This window comes from Populus alba, chromosome 9, assembly GCF_005239225.2.
Source record: "Populus alba chromosome 9, ASM523922v2, whole genome shotgun sequence".
Taxonomy (NCBI): Eukaryota; Viridiplantae; Streptophyta; class Magnoliopsida; order Malpighiales; family Salicaceae; genus Populus; species Populus alba.
Genome location: NC_133292.1, coordinates 6,097,922 through 6,115,369, shown reverse-complemented (window position 1 = coordinate 6,115,369; position 17,448 = coordinate 6,097,922). Strand labels below are relative to the sequence as shown.

The following is a 17,448-nucleotide window of genomic DNA, read 5'->3' as shown; positions in this document are numbered from 1 at the left end:
AAATACGAAAAGGAATCAAATTTATCTTAAAAAATAAAGAAAAGAAATGTTGGACACAAATGATGAATTAAAGTCAACGTGGCGTTTGAGCTATGAACAGAGTGGATTATCAACATTTACAGTGTTGTAGTGATTATTTTTAAAAAATATTAAAATAATTTTATTTTTTAAAAATTATTTTTGATATTTATATATTAAAATAATCTGAAAATATAAAAAATATTAATTTAAAATAAAAAAATAAAAAAAATTTTAAAAACATTTTTGAAATATAAAATAAAAAAAATACCTTTTTTTTTTTTTTTTTTTTTTTTTTTTTATGTGCCTTCGCAGAATAGTAATAGTTATCGGGTGGGGATAGAGAGAAGGACAGCAAAATGATAAAAGCGATGTATATTTAAAAGATGGGGCACAAGAGGTCGAAAGAGCACTGGCATGGTCCGTGTAGACATACTTTGTCTCAAATTCCATGAAAGATTCCTTAACAGTTTTAGGTGTAAGAGAAAATTAATTGCAAGGGATGGCGAAGATAAAATGAGAGCTGGAGATGGGCTCTTCTCCAACATAGTAGAATTTATTTATTTATTTTTATTTTAAAAATATTTATTTATTTAATATTTTCAGATTATTTTGATATTAAAAATAATTTTTAAAAAATAAATAATAATAATAATATTTTAATACATTTTTAAATAAAAAATAAAAGATATAACACTCACAAAAGACGACGGGCAAAAGGAGAGGCTGGGGTCCTAGAGGGGATGAAGTTGTGGAGATTCAAAAGCAAAGTGTCCCTTCTGCTTCCCTCGCACATACAATATCCTCCTTCGTAATCTGTTCTGCATTCTTTCTCTACTTTTCTTTTCCTCTCTCCCCCATATCACTTTTCTCTTTATATTATTCTTCTTTGGAGAATGGAAGGAGAAGAGGGGATATCTGCAACAAGTGAAAAAAAAGGAAGGTTCAAAAGGATTTGTGTCTTTTGTGGTAGTAGAGCTGGATACAAGTCTTCATTTACTGATGCTTCTCTTGAGCTTGGCAAACAGCTGGTAATATATATAATTATCAAGTCATAATTACAAAATCAAAGAATTGCACACAGGCTCTCTGTTTGAAAGGAGCACACATATTCTATGTGTCAGGAGGTTTTGTATGTTGCTTACCAGATGTTTTTCCTTGTAATAATTGCCAGGTTAGGAGAAAGATTGATTTGGTCTATGGTGGGGGGAGTGTAGGTCTTATGGGTTTGATCTCACAAACCGTGTTCAATGGAGGCTGCCATGTTCTTGGGTACTCCATTTATCACTACCTTTTCATTTCTTTACTTTTAATATTCGCTCTTCTTTTGGCTGGTGCCAGAAAACTTAACGTGCTTCTTCATGTTTTGTTTATATAGAGTGATTCCTAGGGCTCTAATGTCTCACAAGGTATGCTATTCAAGCCCTATTATTTCATGTTTTTGTACCGTCTAACATCTTCTTGCATCTTAATGGAGTTAAAGCTCTACTTGCCAGATATCAGGAGAAACCGTTGGAGAAGTGAAAACTGTAGCAGACATGCACCAACGAAAGGCAGAAATGGCAAAACATGCCGATGCCTTCATTGCCCTTCCTGGTACATGTATTCTCATTCAAAGCAACTACTAGTGCAGAAAATATACATGCATGCATGCACACACACGCGCACGCACGCGCGCACGTATGTTGAATCAAGTTTTCGTGCAATCTTTTCATTAGGCGGTTATGGAACCATGGAAGAGCTGTTAGAGATAATCAGCTGGTCTCAGCTTGGGATTCATGAAAAACCAGTAAGATCAGATGGTCTTAATTTGTAGATTCTATATACCTTCCGTCAATATTTTTACAATTTAGAATATTCTTTTTGATAGGTGTGTTTCATCTTTCATTTTCACTTTTCTACCAGGTGGGACTGTTAAATGTAGATGGATATTATAACAGCTTGCTTGCCTTATTTGACAAGGGAGTTGAAGAAGGCTTCATAAATGGTACCGCAAGGCACATAGTTGTTATAGCAGAAACAGCAGCTGAACTTATCGAGAAAATGGAGGTATAAAAGGGAAGAAGAAGTCCTCAGTTTCTTTTATATTATGTAAAATATAGGTTTGGGTTTGAGCGTGTATTAGCATAATGCAAGTATGGGGGTTGGTTGCTGAATTATTTTAGGGGATGACAGGGCAAGGTTTCAGATAGAAGCAGGGAATGATTTGTTATATTGTTTTGGTTGCTATGTCGCAGGAGTACACACCTGTCCATGACAAGGTTGCACCCAGACAAAGTTGGGAAGTGGACCAATTACCAGAGCCTACTGCAAGTGGGAACCTCTAGGATCCAAGATCTTGATGATCCGTTTGTGTATATATAAAAAAGAAAAGATAAATGTGTTGGTGCAGTCCCATTTTAATAAAAATTAAAAAAAAAAGGACAGCAAGATAACAAATCCCTCTTTAGCGGGGAAGTCTAAAGATCCCATATATATCTTAATCGCCCATCCATTTGTATATTTACAATGACATGTATGTTCCAGTTCTCTTTAAACCAATTGAATAACAAGAGATTCTCGAGTACTTTCTCTACCTTTCTGTCATCTGGCCATTGACAATGTCAAAAAAGCATACAGTCTGTGACTCGGGATCACAAGGTGTGGTGGGGAGAGGGCAGAGAAGCTACTGAGAGGGGTAGAATGATAGATTGTTGTTCTTTCTGGAGATTACTTTTCTTAGGGGATGGGATAGGAAGAGGCAACAGGACTTAATTAATTTGTCCACTTGCTTTTGGACCCAAATTGTTTTTTAGCTTCTGATGCGTGGCTTCGAGCCATCAGTTTTGGCTGGATTGCCACCAGGTCTGAATGCATTGGGTCCCAAAGCATAGTTGACAGCTTTGTAGCTTAGTCCCTTTTCAACTCCTCTTTTGATAAACACCGAATTATAAATACAAGTGTACGTAGTGTAGGGTTTTTCTCCGGTACGCAGAGCTCGGTGAAGAAACTGGCAAAAAAAAAAAAAAAAAAAACCAGCACGTGAAGCTAGAATGATAGGCAACAGGAGTAACCAGATGGATGGTATAGCCATGACTTCGGTTCCCAAATCTTTATTTTTCTTGTTTATAGTTTCTTTGGCGCTTTCTCAGCTTTTGTAGAGATACCAAAAGACATTGTCGTTGGGATGTCTTTTCCAGAACGAAACATTAAAATATCATCAAGTGGTTTTGGAATTTTGAACAAAAGTCAAAAAATAGTGATCGGGTGTTGCAGACATCTTATCTACTCAGGGAGCTATGACATGATCAAATGTTTGAAATGAGAGGTTGTGGGAATGAAACCCGTTGAACCGCATGTTCTAACCAGGTGATTTAAGAATCCAGTTCAGCCCTCCTTTTTTTTTTAAGTTTAATGTGAGTGTCCGGGTGAGTTTGCGCACACCTCGACTAATCCCACGAGCCCTGAAGTTAACGACCATGTAAGCCTCTAGTGGCCATCATATGAGCAACCTAGGACTCGAACCTGAAACTATAAAAAAAACAAATCTTTTAATCCCAAACTCTTACTACTAGACTACTATCTAGATGATTCCATTCAGCCCTCTTCTCAACACAATGCCACTCATGACTCGAGGAATTCATTGTTCCTTTTCTTCTAGACATTTACCATTGGCATAGGGATTCGCACCATGCCCCCTTTTTTTGTTTTTCTTTTTTTCTAACATTATTTTTTTTTTATCCAATCCTTCCTTACGCATTGGATTGATTTGTGTTGACTGTAAACTCTTTTAAGTGTTCTCCATGTCTAAGAAACACATTTTGCTTTACATAAAAATGTTCAGTTTTTTTAATATCACAAAATCAAAACAAAAAAGGACTACAATTGACATTGAGTAAAGAAACCTGGATTTTTGGGTTTAGAAAACTATTGCATGATTTTTTTACCACTCTTTGATGGCCAGTTTCTGAAAAACTAGATGATGCGTTACTTATTTTTATTTAAAATATAAGTAAGTAACATGTTATTTAATTTTTGGATCATTTTCAAAAAATAACAGATTAAACATACATGGCCTTCTTTTTACGGGCCACGTGTCGGGCAACCCAACCCAAGTGTTTAACTCTTTTTAATAACTTTATTTATTTTTTAATTAAATTGAATTTAACTAAACTATATTAATTAAATAAATAAATGTGTTGGATGCCAGACCCAAGAAATATTTAATTGTGATTGAGGTTAATTAAAATAAATAAATTTCAATATTTTTTAAAATCTTTTTGAATGAAGTCTTGATTGATTTTGATTTTATTTAGCATGCATTTTTTTTCTGAAACCCTGCCTATTAATTTTTTTTTAATTTAATTTTATTCAATCATTTTTTCCAATGTGTCTATTTTTATTATTATTCAATAAAATAAAAGTTTGTTTCTAAAAAAAAAATAAAAAAAACTGGACCAAAAACTCATGTTGTGAAATTATATATCTTGATGTATATTTATTAATTTCTCACCTTTTCAATTTAGTTTCTAGTCAGTATTAACAATTTTTTTATTATTTATTTGTGTATACAATTCTCACTTGATCACATATGTACGTCTAACATTTGTAGTTGCATTTGTAAAAAATGTGTAAAGAAAAAAAATGAAAAATTACAAAAAAAATAATAATAATAAAGATAAGAACAAAAAGAATGGTGTAAATAAGTTAAGTGTAAAGTGATAAATATTTCAAGTATAAAGAATAAAACATAATATTTTTTTCCAAAAAAAAAGTGTAAGGCAAAAAAAAGGAGAAACTAAAAACAATTAAAAATAAATAAAAATATGAACAAAAAGAATGTCTATAAATAAATCAAATGTAAAGTGATAAATAAGGGGAAAAAGTAAAGAAATCTATATAAAAAAAAATTGTAAAAAAATAAAAATTATAGATTTTCCACTGTTATAGCACCCACTTCATTAAAAAAAATTTAAATTTATCATTTCTACAGGAAAATATTATTTCTTTTAGTACATGCATAATAATAATAATAATTGCATCAATCCATTCATCATTGAAAAAAATGAAATAGGAGGATATATATATAAAGAGAATCCTCTGGAGGACAATGTTTGGTCATAGTAATTTAAATTGTAGACCATTCAAAGCAATTTTAGAGTGTTCAAGGGTGTGATAGTTTATGGTTTTTATGTGTTCCACTTAAAAAATATATTAAATTAATGTTTTTTTAGTGTATTTTGATAATTTTAATGTGCCAATGTTAAAAATAAAATAAAAATTATTTTAATATATTTCAAATAAAATACACTTTTGAAAAGCACTATACACCACAATACTAAACACATGAGAATTTCACCCAAATCCAAATGATATCGACCTATCTAGATAAAAATTATCTAGACCTGACCATGTTAAAGTAAAACTCAAAGGCAAAAGGTCTGTTTTTGGGTTGGGAATAGTTGTAAATTATAACATTAAAGTTTAGGTCATATTTAGATTATTTGAGTTATAAGTACCTGAAACCTGATTGAATCAGGCTCAGATATTAAAAATTCATATTAAATCAAGTTCAAGTTTAAATAGTTATTTCGGATTCATGTTTGAATATGGATAATACAAAACCTGAACTATAAGTATCCAGGCCATCACTTGTGTTCCTACTTTCTACCATTAGTTTCACCTATAAGAGTAACAGTTATTTCTTTATAGAATTTCAAGTTAAGTTTACTCAAGGGACCAAGTGGCAGCAAAATTTTAGTAAAAAGAAATTACGAAACCATGAGCGAATGTTACAAAATAAGCAAAAGGGCTATTCCATGAATACTATAAATCCATAAACTCATCAATTTAGCATGAGCATCAGCGGATCTCAGAGGGTTCCTTTAAACTTGACAAGAACTCGGGTTAGGTCTCGTACCCAATAGGAATAGGAAACATCGTAGGTTTCAGAAAAATAAAATACGGGACTATTTATAATAACCCAGAAATTCAACCTACAGGTTTTACCCGTCCAAGTTAATAAAACAAGGTCCTAAAACAGTCCACGTCGAGATGAGGGTGAGCAGAAACACCGTCATGTTTAGGGAGGATTATAGATCCTAAAGAGCGAGGACAAGAGTAGACTATAGATACTAGAGAGTAAGGACAAGAGTTTATTAAAAAGCAGTAGGTGTGGCCATCAAATCAAATTCTCAATCATTTGAATTTGGTATGATTATTACCATCAATGGAGGAGTTCCTTGACTTTTTCCTTTATGGTCGTCCCACATGCCATTGCTCAGCTGAAATGATCTGGTGGTGAAAGGATTACTAAACCTACCACTGTATTAACAAACCTAGGATTAGGCTTTATTAAGAAAGGAAAATTAAAATCCTGTAACTTGGGCACCTAGCTTAGACAAAGAAGAAGAACCGGGGGCAGAGCTGGTTGCTAATGCATGCAATGGAACCATGGTGCTGTACTGATACCAATGATTCAACTCTGGTTGCTTGGATTTGGAATTGAATACCAGACCACATGACCCAGGAAACATAGGTCAACGGAACTATGGTGAGAAGAAAGTGTCAATGGTTGCATACACAGATGAGTGGACAGATTTAGTTTGGAAATATAGATATAGTTATTTTTCAAAGTATTTTTAGTGTTGAAATACATCAAATAATTAGTTTTGATTTTTTATAAATTATTTTTAAAATCAACACATTAAAATGATTCAAAACATAAAAAAAATAATAATTAATTTTTAGCAAAAAAGAAAAGAAATAGTTTTTCTTACCCGAAATAATAATATAATATAGCTCTTGTTGGTCATTTCAGAATGTCAAGAAGTACACGTTGTTTTAAATCTAATCCCACGTAAAAGATTACCTACTTGCTGACAAATAACAGCTAATAGACTTCAGTAAAGACGACACTGTAAACAAGAAATGTTTTAAGGTTAAATGGAATCCTGTTGAATCATTCGATCCATGTAATGTCCAAAAATGAAGAAAAACTACAAACACAGACAATATTATTTGGCATTTCTTCCAAGTTGACAATCCTACTAGTCTATTGTTCAGTGCCATCCTAGCCATCTACCATAATACAAGTAGGAATAGAAAAAACATTTAGCAACTCACACATAATAAACGGGTTCAAAAGCATTTCCGATGGACAATGGATGGTCCAGTTTCATCGTAATCTCCCTTGGTAACATGCTGATTCTGAGGGAACACGACTTTGGCTAGTATGGCACCTCCCACCCATGCAGAGTACTCTGTCAACTTATCGGGCATATATTCTGGAGGCTGCAGTGGAGACAGATACAAATTTTGAAACGTGCTATATAAGAGACTACCGAAAGAACATAAAGCACAAAGGAAAAGGAAAACCATGTCCACTACTTCCAGGAGGAGAAAACTGTCATCTATCACTATCACTCGTAAACAGGTGTGTGGAAAAATATATGGGAATTAGAAGAAAAAAAATGTTAGACATAGTCTATGATGACAAACTTATAAAGCAAATGTCTTGAAACTTTATATAAGATAGAATATAGTTTACCATTTAATGAACTTTTAACCTGTAACGTAGTCTTGTTTCATTTATTCCTTCTAGAAATACTGGTAATATTAGCATATGGAGGATATTGACCTAAAAGCAACAAAAGCATTAAATCTATCTAAATATTGTAGAAATAGTGATTTCATTTATAATCTACGATATTTTACATCAAAAGAATCCCTCTATAAAACCTCTAATGTTCAAACAAGTATACTTCTAAAAAGAATTTGATACACTGACAATTTTTTAAAATATGTTTCCTTATGGAATCTTCACAAAGAAAATCTACAATGGGACAGCGTGCAGCTTCCTCACATAAACAAGAAAGCATTATGTGCCGAACTGCGGACAGAACATGTGAGCTGGAAAAATCCTAAACATCTGAGGATTTTTATGCACTGGCAAGTGGGAAAGAAGCAAAGTGCTCCCATTGCTGCCTCGATCATGTCAATCCCACCACCAATCAGCATCCTCACATCACAGGGCCAACATAAGGATAATTACAGTAAAACATGCACACAACAAACATGAAACCTCAAAAATTCAGGAAAAATACATAAAAATAAAAGTCTATCCGGTCACTTACCTTTACAAGTGAAGGACGAATAGCTGATGAGCACAGGCTTGCTTCTTTCTGAAACCTATCTTCAAAACCTGCAGAAGGCATCAGTATAACAATTTTTTAGCTGTCCCAAGCAACAAATTCCTTCTGATCAAGAAGGGAATGTTTAAACTACAGTACATAGATTTCAATTAAAAATAAATAAACTCACCAGGCATAGAAGTTATGCCACCACAAAGTACAGTATTTTCCAGCAGTTGGCGATGGTTCTCTGAAGAAACAGTTGAAATACTACGTACAAGCTGCTCAACTATTCCAAGTGCCTCTATACCCAGTATAGATGGTTGAAATAATGCCTCGCCAATTGTATATTTTTCTCTTCTAATTCTAATCACCTAACAAACATTCACAGCAGTATTGAATTCCTATATTTCATATCAAGCGTCAATCAGGAATATGCTAATACTAGATTAACAAAAGCAATCCTAGGCTAGAAAATTATTTTTTGGCACAAAAAGGAGAATCTCCCCTTGCAGTCACTTGTAAGACACGTTCCAATCTCATTTTTCACCCAAAATAGTTCCAAGAGTTTTACATAATCAAGGTACTGTATTATCACATAATTTACATTCAATCTTAGCACCAGAAAGCAATCTTTTGAGGCCTGCTCCTGATGGTACCAGCCACATGGATCAAGAGACCATCAAACCGCATGAAATTGGGACTCTGTGTCCAATTTTCCCATCAAAAGAGATGTCGAAGAACAAGTTGGTTAAAACTAATTGCAGGTCATCTAGTGAACAGGGAAGAAAATGATATATCAACCCAGTCATTTGGGTGATGTTGAATTATGAAATTCATAAAGACAGGCAGGGAAATAAAAGGTTGAACATGGATCAGGAGAGTGAAAGTGAGCCACTGAACCAATGGGCCATTATACTATGGCTACCTTAACTATTCCACAGACTCCAAGCCTCTTTGTTTTTGCATTTCAAAAACGCTATTGAAAAAATTTGATTTTTTTTTTTTGGCTTCAAATTAATATTTTTTTTTTTTGGCTTCAAATTAATATTTTTTTTTATGTTTTTAGATCATTTTGATGTGCTGATGTCAAAAATAAATTAAAAAAAAAAACATTATGTTAATGTATTTCCAAGTGAAAAACACTTTGAAAAATAGCCGCAACCACACTATACATATACCAACCAAGGCATTAAACTTTAAAGAAAACTTTATCACATAAAAGTAGCTTACTATCATTATTAGATCCCTTATTAATTGCACAATTCTGACGTCATAGCTTGATCACCCAGGTTGAACCTGATTGGACTAGGCTAGTTTTTAAAACAACACACAAAAACAAACCTGTCCATCAGGAAGGGTATGCTCCTCTGTATCACTTGACCTTTGAGTCTTCTCGTAGGCAAGCTCGTCTTCAGCACAACAGGAGTACTTTACTTTTAACATCTCAACATCAGATGCATTGAAATTCACCAAAAGATTAGATTTACTCAGTTCTTGGGCAAGTAACTTCGTCAAATCAACACCACCAATTTCAAATCTTCTTGAAGCAATGTGCTGAACAGCACCTTCAAGTACTGGTGCAATATCTGGCAATACGAAAGAGAGAGAGAGAGCGAGAGAGAGATCACACCTCAGCAAGAAAACTAACCCAAACAAAGGCACTCACTACCCATTTAGTATTTGTTATGTCTTAAGCTAACTAAAGGACTACAAACTCATGTTCAAAAGCTATTTGAAATGAAAAATAAAGAAAGAAAATAGGTGATAATCAAGTGCAAACCATCAAGCAAATTAAGCTTTACAAAAACCTCCATCTCCAGTTTTCATCATCAAACGCTTACATTATGAGGGACAAGTGAAGTACCAGAAACACTCTTCATGCATAACAAGAAAATGAAATTTATGCACATCGATTGCAAACAATGATTGAAAGTGAAGGTATCCAATGGAAAAAACCATTAGCTTAAACTTTAAAGAGATAGGTTTTACATACCAATCTTGCCATGACCGATATCCACGGTGCATCCAGAGATACGCCCAACTGCATAAAGAGACAACACCGCTTGCTCCGATGCATAAAACCCAGAAACATTAAATGTCTCAAACATCAATTGTACCAATTGTTCTCTAACAGCCTGTAATATAAAAATTCAATAAGATTTTCACACTCTCTTACTAAATTCACGCTAACAAACAAAGAAATTAGGCAAGGAATGTCAAAGGAAGGTGTTAAATAACCTTGGGAGTGCAAAGCGGATCGGTAAACAAAACTTGGCCTTCATTTCCCTCTTCCCAACCAAGACTAGTGTATAAAACATAATGCAACAAATCTTCCATCGCATCCCAATCTCTTATATAACCTCGAACAACAGGATCGACAGTTACATCCTCAAATACGGATTCATTATTATCACCCGATGTTCCATCTTCCACCATTCGTTTCATTTGGCTCGGAATTATCTACTCAAACAATAAATAATTTTAATACAAATTAAAAAAAGACAAATGGAAATGAAAACCCTAATAGAAATTAAAATTGTAAAATTATAGTTAAAAAGAAGTGAAAAGGTAAAAATTAGAAGATAAATTGTTGTTGGCTTTGATTTTGTTAGGGAACCCTAAGGGAGGGGAGGGATGATTCTTGTTACCATGGGCGGAGCTTGATCTGGAACCGCGGTGCCGGCTTTAAGGAGCTGAGTACCAGCGTCTATCACCGCCGCCTCCATTGCTAAGCGCCTCTCGAGTTGCTGCTGTTACTGGAGGGGAGAGCTTATATTTAGCTTCTTCTCTTTTCTCTTTATTAGCGGGTAGTCCAATTTGAAAACGCTGCGGGCTAATGCCAGTACTTGTGTTTGTTTTTTTCGGTGGTACTGTCTGTTAAAAACAAAATCAAATTAAAAAAATAATACATTTTAAAAAAAAAATTCTTAAAAAAAAGTTCACTGTTATAATATCAAACACCACATAACCTTAGCAGTGCTTTAATTTCTTTTTTATTTATTTTTTTAAACCACAAAATCTTCCTAGGTTTGGAGTTCTGTCAAATTTCCCCCCTCGTAAACTATAAAATTTGCTAGATCCCCCCTGAGGTTTCAGTTTAGCTTCCAGTTTAGTCCTTCCGTTTGCCTCCGTGTTTAATGATTTTTGAAGTTAATTGAACAAATCTCCGAAATCTCAAGTGGGGCACAAAAGTCAGGCATCAAATTTAAAACTTTTAACTAGTTATATTAGTATGGCACTAGCAAATAAATAATAAGAAAGTAATTGCAAATTTAATGGAGGAAATGAAGGGTTTTTTTTGTAACAACAAGGTAAACTGATTAAACACTTTTTTTTCTTTTTTTCATTGTTATTTATTTTATTTAAAATAATATATAAAATTAAATTTTTTATTCACTAGATGTAGTTTCTATTTTTTTTAATAAACTTGAAAAAATTAAATAAGTTAATTTTTAATTTAATTTTCATATCATAGTCAAATACAAAACTATTTTCCAACTCATTTTACACAATTCAACTAAATATCAAAAACTAATTTACTTTTTAGATTTTACTTTCCATTAAAACTAATTTTTTTAAAAAAACTACCTCTGGGGAACACAACGGGGAAGCTAAAATTGTTATTCCGTGAACAGTAATGGAATGGATCCCAGCCTTCCATGTCTGTGACAAAGAGAGTCAATTTATTTCATTCATTGCCCATTTTTGTTAGCTTTGACAGAGGTAGAAATGAGAGGGCAAATCAGTGGAAGAAGATAACAGGTGGCAGGCTACTAGTGCTTGTATACAGCTTAGCCTCTACTTATCAACAGAAACAGCTCATTCTCATATCAAACTTGAAGCTGGCATTTCCCGGCCGCTGCTTGTATAACAGTCGTGTAGTTTATCAGCTTCCATAATCGAAGGCGTCTCATTTAGACTGTGTGATAATCCATATCCACTGAAATGGGGGTATATAGCCCCAAAATCCTCAGCTGAAATTAAGTTGCACTGATCGCCAATTCCAGAACCATCATTATTGTCTTCCATAACTGGAGGAACTTCAACTTCCAGGTCTGGCATGCCAGCCGTAAGGGCTTCAAGGGGAGACTTGATACCCAAGTTCCTTGAGAAACAAATTTCACTTCAGGATTGGAGATTCAAAATCTACTATGGAAGAAGCGCATGAGAGATCAACAATGTTCTGCGGAATGTCTTGTTTAGACTCTTCTTCTGTGCCTTCTGTAGAAGCGACCAATTCATTTGAAACAGCTACTTCCTGGATAGTAACAAGGCCATCATTAGGCTGATCCACAGAAAATTGTTTCAGGTTTTCCGTAGATCGAAAATGTCACTTGATCCATCGCCAACTTCTCCATCCTTTATGCCGTGATTCATCTGATATGAATGAGTGCCCGCAACATCATGTGTGGCTGGTGCAACTGCATGGCCAACATAAATATCCTGTGAATCACTTTCTCCCCCTTCGCTATGTTTAGACTCTTCTTCAGTGCCTTCTGTAGAAGCCACCAATTCATTTGAAACAGCTACTTCCTGGATAGTAAGAAAGCCATCATTAGGCTGATTTACAGAAAATTGTTTCAGGTTTTCCATAGATCGAAAAATGTCACTTGTTCCATCGCCAACTTCTCCATCCTTTATGTCATCTGTTCGTCTGTCATCTGATATCATCTGATATGAATCAGTACCCGCAACATCACATGTGGCTGGTGCAACTGCATGGCCAACACAAATGTCCTGTGAATCACTTTCCCCACCTTCGCTATGTTGGCATTGTTCATCAACTCCCACGGCCATTTTCAAAGATCTATTATCATCAAGATATCTCATCACATTCTCATCATCCTTTAAAGTAGTAACATTTGAAACAGAAGAAAGTGAAATTCCCATGTGCTCTGTCCCATCAGATTCACTGAAATAAGGGGAAGGGTCTATATTTAGTTCAGATTCAACCACTGGTGGAGCTGCTTTCTCATTGGTATTTTCTTCTTCACTTGGAAAATCAGGAGCCTTGAATGCAAAAGTTTGAGAATATTTCTGGGACTGCATTGAAGTCGAAGATGAGAATCCAGCAAGTGCATATGCTAAAGCATCATCAGTTGACATAGCATGCTTTTGTTTAACCTTTGGAGATTCCTTCACTGATTCCACAGCATGATCTTCTACCTCATCATCATAATTTGAGAACTCAGGAGCAGTGACTACCAGACCAGGTTGTAAATTTGTGTCATTTACTGAAACAGGGGTGGCATCAGCGAGAATGGAAGTCAGAGATGAAGGTGAATGGCTCTTATTTGTTTCACATGCCATATAACCAATATCCCCACTCCCACTGTTATAGAAGGAGCTGGTCTCTGATTCACTGCATGAAAACTCAGGAGCAGAAATTCTAGTGCCAGAAACCAGAGCAGAGCTCTCAGTTTTCTTTGTGAGCACATCAAGTTGCTGCTCGACTCGCTGGAGCCTCACATCAATGCTGTTAATGGGCTTCAGCATACTTTCCTCAAACCTCAAAAAGAGATCCTCTATTCTGTTAACTCGAGCGACAAGCTGATCCAGGACACCTTCAAAATGATTGTGTGAAATATCAGATTTGCTCTGTGTATTTGAAACTTGTTGGAGGATGTTATGCTGGACTGGTTTGGAAGTAGGCCCAACAACTTTGTGCAACCTCACTTCCTCCTGAATTTTCTTCTCAACATCAACTGGAACAGCTTCTTTTGACCCAATTTCCTGTAACTCTTGCCTTTCCCTTGTATCAATATTGTATTTATCTTCTCCTCCACCAATACCCTTCGTTTGAGACAACTGAAAAACAGCAGGTACAAGCATGGCCATAAGTGAATTTCCAGCAGAGTTTTCCATTAGACCCACTTGATTATCCAAACTACTTGTGTCGACAGGATCACCAAATACATAAACTTCATCAACACAAACATAACCTTTGTTCCTAAGTGAAAGCAGCCTGAGTGTAAGGGATGTGGAAGGTTTTGCATCAGTGATCTCTGCTGCAGCCTCATACAAGTCCTGAAAGTTCATCCATCAGGCATGGACAATCAATTAAGATAAAGCAGTAACGAGTCAGCTGTGCTTAAGTGCTTTCAATTAAGTTCTATTGTTTAGCTTCTCTTCATTTCAACCCTACCTCGGAATTAGAGTTGTATAGTATACAAACCAAAGAAAAGTGCCCCAAAGGGAAGTGATATTGTGCAGTAAGACAGAACCAACCAGAGAGGGAAAGCAAGAAAAAAAAAAGCAAAAAAAGGACAGGCAAGGCCTTTCTTGACCCGTTACAAGATATATTAAACGGCTCGACTCCAGAAATAGCATCCACATCTTGTTCTGGAAAAGCGAGACAGATTAACACCCCTCTAATGATATTCGACTTAAAAAGGACCTCTTCATTGAAAACATGAAACATCCGATCTTTTAAATTCAAAGGGTACTTTAATCACATCCACTTTCCCTTTTTTTTCTTGCAATCATTTTCTCGTGAAAAAAGCTCAAATTAGTATGTATCAGTTACATTAGAGTTAGTACTTAAAAGCCCCATCAATTGCAGAGACAGAGGTAAAGAAAAATGCTTTGACACCTTGGATGAGTTCTTTTGTTGTTGGGGGAAATGGAAAGAAACAAACAGGCAAATATCCCAACATGGCAACAGGAGGCAGATGAGCTTGTCTTTGATAAGTCTTTAAAAGAGCAAATCTCATTACCTGTGAGTTTCTCTTTGGGTTTATGTCAGAATTTGATGGTGAAGAACTGTTTCTGTTGATGACCGGGGGACTATCAAGAACTTTCACTTCAAACCAGTCATTTTCATTGGGAGTTAGGCTTCTACCATTTCTGAGTTTCTCTTCAGCTAGTCCTTGAATGGAACTCCTTGCATGAGCCAAAACAGCTTCTTCAATATTGGTAGCATGCTGCACTTCTTCATTTCTAGCAGCAATGCCACAGCAAACAGTGCACAAATACTCACCGCTGCTCTGCAGCTCAGGGGCATAGTATATTTCATAAACTCGAGCAGTACTTCGAACATAAACCTGTCTCGCCTCATGTTTTTGTGCAAAATTAACTGCATTACAAGAAATTATCGGATCATTTACAAAGAGAGTGAAAAAGGACTATAAAATTTCTCGTCCAGCTTCAAGTTGACATAAATAAGAAGATTACAAATAATAACATTCAGTGTGACAGAACGGTTTAAGATGATGAGTGATAACACACCATTTCTCCATAAAAATCTTCCAATTTCAGAACTCTTCTTTAATTTTTAGCAACAATTAATAAAAGTCTATAATCATTAATCAGACATCTAGACAATTTTAGTCCACCATAACACTTAAATATCTTGAAAAACCAAAAAAAAAAAATACTTATGACTTATAAACATTTGAGGATTTACGATCAAATGAACCATTGTGGATAGAAAAATACATCATATAGCAATAAAAATGCCCATTAACTAAACTCGTCCATAAGAGCAATAAAACCCAAGTGTATAAACTAAATTTGCCAATAAGCTCAAATGGCCACCTATTCTAAAAGGGTAGACTTCACAAATACCAAAATAAATAAATTAAGAAGCCTTCAAGAAAAAAGCACATTGCAGGACCCATTACCATGCAAATTTTAGAATAATGCAGCATTAATTTCTATCATTGTCTAAAAAATGCTTACACTCCGACAAATTTTAGATTGAGGGCCAAATACTTAAGGGGTGTGTGGGACAATATTAGATATTGTTTTTTAAAGTATTTTTTATTTGGAAATATATTAAAATAATAATTTTTTATTTTTTAAAATTTATTTTTAACATTGTTATATCAAAACAATTCAAAAATAAAAAAAAAAAATTCAAAAAATGGCGCAATGATGGTTCAACCGCTGCGCCAAATAGTCACTTACTCTCAAACATCAAATTCATAGATGATGTACCTTAACCACAAAAAATAACTCAGGATAAGACATTTACAAACTGATTGTTGAATTTCACAAAGACATTCATCACTGATTAATCCACCAATTCGTCTTCAGATGACCAAGAAACTCTAGAAATTAAAATTATAAGAAAATTATTTTTCTATGAAAACTTCAGTAAACCACTAAAAGAGTAAAACACAAGTAATTCGTATGTACTTCTACGCATTGAATTTTTCTAGTTTTTGTAAACATAAATAACACATTAAAAAAAAAAACAGCCTGAATCTTAAATTCATATATATATATATATATATATATATATATATATATATATATATATAAAACAAGTTTTATGTTTCCCTTTTTCTTTTCAAATCATCCTTTTATTTTCCCTTCGTTATCTTTGTGTCCAAACAGCAGATACACTAAAATCTTCGGAGGGGGGGGGAATCGATTCTCAAAAAATATAACAGATAAATAATTTACAATAAATAATAATAATAAAATAAGTGTGGAAGATTTACTAGTGATCTCGCAGGGAGCGGAATCAGGTGTAGGAGCGTAGAGGATAAGAGGAGATTTAGATTTAGAATCGACAGGGGAGATTTGATGGTGATCATTATTATCGTCGTCGCTGATTAGGGAAAGAGAGGACTCGAAAGTGAGTGAGTTAACGAGAGAGCCAGCGGCGATGGTCCAGTTAGTTGCGGCGGTCCATGAAGTGCCGTAATTGACGTAGTTCTCAGATGATTCCATAGTTGCTTGGTTAGTTACTTAGGCTTTTTCAGGGGTTTTGGCTCTTTCTGTTTAGCTCTGTGTGTGTGTGGTTTCTCAGAGGAGAAATGTGAGCCGACCTCCAAAGAGGTGAAGTAGGATTTTATACGCGCGCTGTGGAAGTTTTTTGGTTTTAGCTATATTTTTGGAGGGGGGAAGGAAGTCAGTCTTCACTCACAAGTTTTTACTTTTTATTTAAAAAGAAAAGGATGATGTAAAGAAAAGGATGATGTACGACAAATTTTAGTAAAGCGATCGAGCTGATAACATCGACGACAAGTTAACGTGGATCAAATATTACTGGTGTTAATAGTACCGTTAGACAAAGTTTTCGAAATTATTTTTAAAAAATATATATTAAAATAATATTTTTATTTTTTAAAAAATAATTTTAATATCCACGTATCAAAATAATTTAAAAATAATTAAATAAAAAAATATATTATTTTTAAAAACATCATAGCTAAATTATAAAATATTCTTAAATATTTTTGCATTTTAAAAGTATTTTTTACAAAATTTATTATTTTTAAATTTTTTTATTCAAATTAATTTTTTATATATTTTTAAATTATATATTAATATTAAAAATAATTTTTTAAAAATAATATATTATTTT

At 34.2% G+C, this 17,448-nt stretch overlaps 3 protein-coding genes across 3 annotated transcripts; 1 reads left to right on the top strand and 2 right to left on the bottom strand.

The window, feature by feature from the left end:
- Window positions 1-574: 574 nt before the first annotated feature.
- Window positions 575-2,593, top strand: LOC118027706 (cytokinin riboside 5'-monophosphate phosphoribohydrolase LOG1). The gene is made up of 7 exons (XM_035031145.2): window positions 575-1,049; window positions 1,193-1,290; window positions 1,397-1,427; window positions 1,515-1,614; window positions 1,737-1,807; window positions 1,924-2,067; window positions 2,256-2,593. Exons 1-7 carry the CDS (start codon window positions 915-917, stop codon window positions 2,343-2,345), a joined length of 669 nt encoding a protein of 222 aa, XP_034887036.1. The 5' UTR covers window positions 575-914; the 3' UTR covers window positions 2,346-2,593.
- A 4,324-nt stretch (window positions 2,594-6,917) lies between these two features.
- LOC118027707 (actin-related protein 7) lies at window positions 6,918-11,003 on the bottom strand. The gene is made up of 7 exons (XM_035031146.2): window positions 10,781-11,003; window positions 10,371-10,592; window positions 10,126-10,267; window positions 9,474-9,718; window positions 8,320-8,503; window positions 8,133-8,200; window positions 6,918-7,290 (listed from the first exon to the last, which is right to left on the bottom strand). Exons 1-7 carry the CDS (start codon window positions 10,856-10,858, stop codon window positions 7,138-7,140), a joined length of 1,092 nt encoding a protein of 363 aa, XP_034887037.1. The 5' UTR covers window positions 10,859-11,003; the 3' UTR covers window positions 6,918-7,137.
- Window positions 11,004-11,667: 664 nt separating this feature from the next.
- On the bottom strand, window positions 11,668-17,003 carry LOC118027708 (uncharacterized). The gene is made up of 3 exons (XM_035031147.2): window positions 16,580-17,003; window positions 14,849-15,207; window positions 11,668-14,159 (listed from the first exon to the last, which is right to left on the bottom strand). The coding sequence occupies exons 1-3, from the start codon at window positions 16,809-16,811 to the stop codon at window positions 12,438-12,440; spliced, it is 2,313 nt and encodes a 770-aa protein (XP_034887038.1). The 5' UTR covers window positions 16,812-17,003; the 3' UTR covers window positions 11,668-12,437.
- Window positions 17,004-17,448: the final 445 nt, after the last annotated feature.

Excerpts from the sequence above, each read along its gene's own strand:
- LOC118027708 (XM_035031147.2), bottom strand. The coding sequence starts at position 16,811 with ATGGAATCATCTGAGAACTACGTCAATTACGGCACTTCATGGACCGCC. Across the intron at positions 15,208-16,579 it reads CGCTCCCTGCGAGATCACTA|TTAATTTTGCACAAAAACAT; the intron begins GTAAATCTTCCA and ends CTTGTAATGCAG. Across the intron at positions 14,160-14,848 it reads ACCCAAAGAGAAACTCACAG|GACTTGTATGAGGCTGCAGC; the intron begins GTAATGAGATTT and ends ATGAACTTTCAG.
- LOC118027706 (XM_035031145.2), top strand. The coding sequence starts at position 915 with ATGGAAGGAGAAGAGGGGATATCTGCAACAAGTGAAAAAAAAGGAAGG. Across the intron at positions 1,428-1,514 it reads GGGCTCTAATGTCTCACAAG|ATATCAGGAGAAACCGTTGG; the intron begins GTATGCTATTCA and ends TCTACTTGCCAG. Across the intron at positions 1,615-1,736 it reads TGCCTTCATTGCCCTTCCTG|GCGGTTATGGAACCATGGAA; the intron begins GTACATGTATTC and ends TCTTTTCATTAG.
- LOC118027707 (XM_035031146.2), bottom strand. The coding sequence starts at position 10,858 with ATGGAGGCGGCGGTGATAGACGCTGGTACTCAGCTCCTTAAAGCCGGC. Across the intron at positions 9,719-10,125 it reads TATCGGTCATGGCAAGATTG|ATATTGCACCAGTACTTGAA; the intron begins GTATGTAAAACC and ends TCGTATTGCCAG. Across the intron at positions 8,201-8,319 it reads TGGCATAACTTCTATGCCTG|GTTTTGAAGATAGGTTTCAG; the intron begins GTGAGTTTATTT and ends TGCCTTCTGCAG.